The sequence below is a fragment of the Gavia stellata genome, chromosome 3, assembly GCF_030936135.1.
Source record: "Gavia stellata isolate bGavSte3 chromosome 3, bGavSte3.hap2, whole genome shotgun sequence".
Taxonomy (NCBI): Eukaryota; Metazoa; Chordata; class Aves; order Gaviiformes; family Gaviidae; genus Gavia; species Gavia stellata.
Window position 1 is genome coordinate 59,224,463 of NC_082596.1, and position 7,742 is coordinate 59,232,204.

Here is a 7,742-nt window from a genome sequence, read left to right on the forward strand (position 1 = left end):
ATCACTGTCTCAAAAATTATGCTTATTTTAGTTAAATTGTTCTGCTCAAGTCTGAGGGATTCCTGACTAGGAGGAAGAACTTCAGTGTTTAATCTAACTTCGCATGTATTTAAAAAGCCCCTTAGTTATACCAATTTCTCAAGTAAACTTCTCTTTCAGAATTTTTTTGTACCGAAAACGAAATAGAACAGTTTTGTAAACTTTAGCATAATAAAAAACCCCTAGTTTTTAATATACAATTATTAATTTAATAACTTTATTTCTACTGTAAATCAACTTTAGGAAACAAAATATGCTTGACAGTATGGCTACTATGATTAACTCATCTTCCTATAGCTTTCAGTTGAGATTTCTCAAAGATACACTGTCCAAGAAAGATTCATAGTCTCAACCTGTAAACTGTCACAGCTCAGCTGAAGTCAGTGTAGCCATTATAATTCATTCCGACTGAGTAGCTAATCCATCGATTCCTTCATGTGCAGTATCAGTGATAATGGTCTGTCTCCAAGTTGAGAGAGAGATGATCACGATTAAAGAGGCCCGGGCCCACATACTCTGAAAACAAAAATACGTTGCCTTTCCCAGTACAGAAATCTTCATTCTCATTTAATGGAAGATTCAATCTAATGGAATAATGGCTGTGCACTATGATGGAAGAAGAATAAAGTAGTGGCTTTTGGAAGAAACCATCTTTATTGGGGGGGAGGGGGCAGGGGAAGAGGGAAGAATAACTGTTAACACTACTACCAGTAGACACACGAACTTCTAATCTGAGATTTGCTTTTCCTTCTGTAAATTAAAATTTTGTCACAACCTCTCCTCCAAGGAACTTTAACCTTGGTGAATATACAGGATTTTTAAATCCATGGAGCAATTGTTGTCTGTTGTCTCCAGATGGGGGGGGCAGGGAGAAGAAAGAAAGAAAAAAAAAAGAAACTCAGAAGTGCACTTCATATATCCTGTCTCACAAAGGGTTAAAGTGCTAAGTTTGATATATCCAGAAACTAAGTATCTCTCCTAGTCCTTTATTTTTTTAAATGAAACTTTATCTTTGGTTTCTTGTATCTTCTCTGTAATTTTATCCTTTGTTTCCTCCATCTTCTCTGTAATTTTATCCTTTGTTTCCTCCATCCTATCTTGCAGATACTCCTTTACTGGTGGTGGTGTGGACATGTAGCCATTCTTACGTAGATATTTAACAGTGATGGACGTTCCTCCCAAAGTCACAGTGTATCTGGCAGGAGTTGCTATCTTAAAGAAACCAAAGAACACACCATATCAACAGAACAGGACATATTATTTAGCAAAAGGCATTTTTAATATTGAGAATTTATTTTGGCCATTGTCAGATACTAAAAAGATCTTCTATTTATAAGAAAATAAGCCAATTTACAGCACATACCCCAGAAATGCATAACTTTTACTTAAAGGAACATTTTGACAAAACCAGCACAGGCATTAGACTTCCATTTTAAAAAAAAAACCAACCTCCCTGTGCAGCTTGTGGGATGAGCATTAGGCACCTCAGAATGCAATTCAGAACAAACAGTTTGAACACTGAGCCATATAAGCAAAGAGGAAATACTGACAACAATATGCTTTAAATTCTAAAATTCACAAGTATAGGCATCTTTCAGTCCAAAACTAGGACCCACACATAGAAAACTAGAGCTAATAGAGACCTTAAGAGGTCAGCTAGTCCAAGACACAAAAAAACAGGTTTGTTATTCGAGATAGACTAACCCATTCTTTTAGAATTTCAAAGATAAAGCCTGTACAATCTTCCCTTTGTAACCTACTCTAATGCTTCCACATCTTGAAAGTTTCTTCTAACACTGCCAGATCTCTCGGCTATAATAAAATCTTTATATTTAGCCACATACATTTATCGGTCTCTTTTAGGCACAACAATAATTGCCAAGAGTAGCGCTTTCACATTTTGTTTGGGAAAATAACCCCTTTAAGTAACAGATAAGCACATCACATTTGGACACAGAACACATGAGTGGCATTCGAAGCAAATACAGGACTTTGTTTTTGCATGGTCTGACATATTTCAAGTTTCCCAAACACAGACTATGCACATATAAAGCAATAAAAAGAGATCCAAACCCCAATGTCAGTAACTGATTCAAATGGACAATAAAAGTACTTGACAATGATGAACAACTAAGGCGGGAAGACAAACTAGCAAATCCTCTAGGATAAAAATAACTACTTTTATCTGGAAATTGCGACATGTTTAGACTTTACCTCTTTATCCCTGTTAATTGTGTCAGGGATACAGAGCAATAGCTTAATGGCAATTAAATCTGAGGGCAGGCAATAGTTCTGCAGCAAATAAAGAAGTTATTTTAGAAATACAGATAGACTCCTTACAGGAAGACAGAGCCCATATCAACTTGCGTGTGACTATTTTTACTACAAAAATGAATGCTCAAGTATGTGTAACTATCAAAGAAAGAAAACAGCATTAATTCTTTCTGCTGTAAACAAATAAACCCTGCTTAGTTCACCAGGCAAGATTTAGAGCTTATTTACAAACTATAATTATACTTACTTTATACAATGCATATGCAGTTAGCGCATTTCCACTCTGGGAATTTTTCAGGATGTTTACTATGCTGTCTGGTAAGCCAATCAACTCTAGGAATGGAACAACATTCACTCCTCTATAAAAGAGAAAAAAAATTTACAACCTGAATTGGAATTTGAAACCTGAACAGTGATTTACAGTACCATTTCCATTCTTTAACTCTATTATACAAACTTTGTAATTTGATAGCAAAGTATTTTTTCATTTAAGCAATATACTTACAGGATTTATATTTCTGTACATATAGGCAAATTAATGTTCTTTTCAGCATTCCACCAAAAGATGACTCATTTATACTATCCCTGTTGGGCTGAGCAGCTACTAACTTACCTGCGTCCCAGTTATTTATGTTTGGAGGTAAGCAGATATAATGGTGGTAAGATAGCTACTCAGGCTCCAGTTGTGCAGGTTCAACTTCATGTTGTGTTTTGTCTAAAATTACTTTTTTTATTCTTTTTAAAATTTCAGACTAATCTGCAGCATGCCCAGAAGCACAGAATCCAGACTTCAGTGTCCTCCATTCACTTTTAAATATATCAAACAAATGGAATGTGGCAAAAGAAAAAGAAGCAACATGTTATATGGACAAGACTTCAGGGGTTTTGTGTCCAGTTGTTCTACCTTGTGAACATAAGGTGGCAAGATGGGTGGAAGGAGCTCCTATCACAATTTTTTTCTATTTGAAAACCAGGGAAACTAACATCAGCACCAAAGAAAAAAAAGGACAGCCAGTCTTTACATTACAGTAGAAAACTACATACAGTTGTAGACGACCTGACTTTCCAATATTTAGAGATGTTGCATTAGTAGTATCATTATCCATTTCTACCTACTATTTTCAGCATTCTTCTGTGCGTGCGACCACTTTAGCATCAGGAACAATAACAGGCAGTAATTTACTAACAGTTACTAGAACCTACAATCTGAAGGCCTATTCTCAGAGCAGAAAATGAAGACCTAGTAAGATCTGAAAGAAGCATTAACCGTATTATTTAAAAAAATCACCATTATTTAGTCTTGTATCATGAACAGTCATTCTGAAAGTTATTTTTCCACTTCAAGAGAGTGCTGCTCCTGTGGCATGCCAAACTGAAGCTTTGTTATAATTAGTTTCTAGTTAAATATTTCAGTTGTTTTCATCTGTCAAATATCTATTTTAGCAGCTAACTTAAGTATTTCAGGAAAAGAGATCTTCAGTCAGTCTGAAATGTCTGGATGTAAGCATCAACCTGAATTAATCCAAAGCAAAATATTTTTATAGCTCAGACCTTTATCCCTCTGAAATGAGCTAAATTTAGAATGACATTTGGATCTATAGCTCCTAGAAAGGGCAATTATGCCAGCTGGTTAGAGTAACTAAAACAAACACTTGTGCGGTAAGGCATTCTGATGTCAAAGCCCCATTCTTGTCGCCACGAACTGTTGTCGTTTCATGCTTTCTGTTATTAAATAGACAACACTAGCAGTCCAGAGATAAACTTTTACTCATATTTAGCAAACCACTTGCAGATAGATAAAACCTTTCATCTGAAATAGCAGCTCATAGCTGATATAGGAGGTTTTTTCCTAATAAATGCCGTTTTCCAGAACAGTATCTGGCACACGCTATAGCTGAAAGAAACTAAAATTAGAATACATACTCTATCTTTAAACCACACATATATTTAATTTCCAATTCAAACATCTGGCCTACAGTAGCAATTTTTTCAGTGGAAGGCAGAATGACAGGAAACAGAAATAAAAAAGGAAAAGATACACATGGCTTGTGAGGACCTCAGAGTGAAGTGAACGACATGAAAGTCCAATGATGAGGGAGGACTAGGGATGAAGGGGGGAAGAAGTGGTGAAATACCCCTCAAGTCCAATGGCAAAAAAAGAACAGGTCTATAAAGATCTCACCTAGCAATTCGTAATCAGGATTCCAAATCCCTACCTTTACCTTGTGAGAGGTTACTAGTAATTTCAGTGCTGTTTACATCCATGTGTATTTTGTGGAAATGAGTATTCCTTAAAATGTTAGCAACATATCTGGTAGAGAGCAGTACCTGCATAATAATAGTACGTACGTGATACTCTCATGAATCCTATATACTTTTGATATTAATTTTGAGCTTCAGTTAAAAATGTAGCCTCATTTCCCTATTACATATAGAAGCACTTTTTAAAATGTAATAATAATTTATATGCCCTTTCACCTGTGAAAGTCAGTCTCAATTCAACAGCAGTATTGGGCAATGCAAGAAAATACCAACTTACTTCATGGCTGCATAGTAAAAGGATCCAAACCATACAGTGGAAGTCAGAAGATGCACTGGAATCATGACTTTTCCATACTGTTTAAAAGTTTTTTTGAATCTCTGAACGAGACTAATTGATTTGTCTTGTAATGGATCAGGATCTGAAGAATCTGACTCTACAGCGCTCTGCTTGGGTGTATCAGTGGCCGAAGTCAAAGGATTTCTCTCTTCTGGTACCTTGTGAGGCACGTCTGCTGGCTGTGATGAAAAAGCCCTTTTCTTTGAGGCAAAGCGTGCTGCACCTGCATGAAGACATCGTTTAGGAGGGTCCAGTGCCAGAATCACTTTGCATCCAACATTAGACAACACTGATTGTCCTTTTAAGCACTGAAAGATACTGGTGCGAGGAGAAAACAAACACGTCCCATGCGCCAGCAGAGATGCAGTATGTAATAGACTCTGTTGCATTTTGTTGAAGTGTGGCTGAGGTTTCTACAGAGAGGAAACAAGAAGAGTAAACAAATTGCGTTTCAATAATCCTATTTCTAGTTGTTCCAATGCCACTTGAATTTTTCAAATTTTAAATTGCTTTTTATTCTTCTACTTTAAAAGGTTTTCCTTACCTTGCTTTGCAGAAATTAAGCAATCATTTTAGATCTCACTTCTTCAGCATTCTGAACTATAACGGCCCCTTCACGTAACACACACTGCTCCTCACAGCTAAAATGCTCATTCTACTCTCTAAAAACGTTTTTAGGTGTTTAGTGCTAACTGCTGCTTTTATCTGCATAATCTGGCACAGTTATTGAAAAGTTACCCTTGAAACTTCACTTCTAGTAGCAACTGATAGCTTGGGTGATACTTCCAGCCTACATAAATGTAGTATGAACTCACTGAAGTGAAATTAAAATTAATTTTTGGTGTCAATAAATTCTTAGTTTTGGTATAATTTTTCATGTTTTATATTATTTTGAACTAAAAGTTCATACAGTAAAAAAAAATCAATAATAATCATAATTATAAATAATCAATCAATAATAAATAATCTTAACAGTAACAAACCTAACCACCACAGCCTGCATTCATCTGTTAGGAAGGGGGACAGTACTGTTGAATGTCATGTATTAACAGGAGCAAAACTGAACTGCAATTTCAGAAATATTACAATGCAAAGAATATTTTAACAGTGGATAACCCAGTTAACCTTATGATTTTGAATACTTAACAGTTACTCCTGAAAGTTCAAAAGAACAATTGAGAGATTCCCCACAAAAGAAGAGAGGAATTTTGTTTGGCACGTGTAGACATCAGGAAGTCATTTTTTCCCCTCAGAAATGCATGCTTTGAACTAGTGAATGAAATACTAACTCTCTCCTTTCCTTTATACAGTGACTGCAAGTTACAGAACTAATTTTCCTTCCCTCCAGAAAAAGTGCCACTAATTGATTTTATGTAACAAATGCCACTTAAGTTAGTTATATTACAACTTTCGAATCTTTCTGATGGTTTTACATTTTTAATTATCATAACAATTCTTGATCCAAACTAGAAATCATTCAAGGTTAATTGAAACTCCACTGCTGTCTTCATGTCTGCCTCCCCTTAACCTATAGCTTTAGATATATTTCAGTCGGGTGTTTTGATAGTGAATTTGTCTAGGCTGCTGAAAATGATCAATACTTCATGACATAAGCAGAAGTTTTAAAAAAACAAAGCCATACATACCCTTTATTACTTTCCTGATCTGCGACAAGTATGATAAGGTTTGTATCTTCAAAAAGTTGCAACTCTTCCACTAGTTCCCCACCTTTCAAATATATGTCTTGAACATATTGATGACTCTGCTAAAGTAGGAAAAAAGGCACATTTAGAGAAATAGCAACAACAGTAAATTAATATTATGAAGATTTTTGGTCAGCCTGAAACCTTGCTTACTGAAGAAGTTATTGGTATAAATTCCCCTTTGGATACTGACGTGATAATGGGAGATTTTTTCTGTGTAACTTACAAGTTCCTCAACTGTGAACTACTGTTTCCTTCCAAGAGAGAAAAGTTTAATAACCCAAATGCATCTGTTGGAACATTCCTGCCTATATGTTTTCTAGATATTTTTTATGTTATTGTTGTGCTTGAATTAATTGCAATTACTAGAATTACAACGTTTGATGTGGGGAAAAGATTGGAGGAATGGTTTCAAACTCCCTGGGAATCTCTACCTTGTATGTGAAGCACAGACACTCACTTTTGTTGAACTCATACTAACAGAGGAGGTATTGCATCAACAGGGGAAAAGGGAACTCTTGTCTCTGTGTAAGCAAGCACTTAAGTTACGACCTCAGTGGGAGCCAAGAAGTACTGCTGCTTATAGGGCAGTAAATCAGCTACAGGTACTGCCTCTCAACGAGTCAGCCTTCTGTAAGAATTCACTGGAAGTAGCAACTGCTTGTGGTATCTCTGGTTTTATGAGAAGCGGAGATTCTCGCTGACTTCTTAGATCCAAATGCAATTGCTTCTCAAACCAAAAAATTAGTGAAAACACTCAGCAAAACTCAAGTGTTAAGATGGCACTCTGTCACATACCAACTACCTTACTGATTTATAGAAATTGTAACAACAAACTGGAAGAAGACAACTACATTGCTTGCCTATTGCCACTTGCACTCCTTTCCTGAGGGATAACACTCTCCACAGAGGACTGCTTTCCCCTCTCCCTAATAGTACACAACACTCTGAGCATCTGCCCTAAGGAGATTTTCACAATATCCAGCCAGCAGGCTCAGCAACGGATACCTATCCATCTATGGGAATTTAGGAGCTCTTGATTCAGATTTCTGCCATTCAGCTATTTTCAGTGGATTGTACCCTATTGAAAAAATACCCATTCCAAACAAGCTTTGAAAACTGCCACC

The 7,742-nt window shown here is 36.2% G+C and overlaps 1 protein-coding gene across 1 annotated transcript; it reads right to left on the bottom strand.

The window, feature by feature from the left end:
- Window positions 1–902: 902 nt before the first annotated feature.
- On the bottom strand, window positions 903–6,587 carry FAM210A (family with sequence similarity 210 member A). The gene is made up of 4 exons (XM_009810775.2): window positions 6,559–6,587; window positions 4,853–5,325; window positions 2,561–2,672; window positions 903–1,251 (listed from the first exon to the last, which is right to left on the bottom strand). Exons 2-4 carry the CDS (start codon window positions 5,299–5,301, stop codon window positions 1,018–1,020), a joined length of 795 nt encoding a protein of 264 aa, XP_009809077.1. The 5' UTR covers window positions 5,302–5,325; window positions 6,559–6,587; the 3' UTR covers window positions 903–1,017.
- Window positions 6,588–7,742: the final 1,155 nt, after the last annotated feature.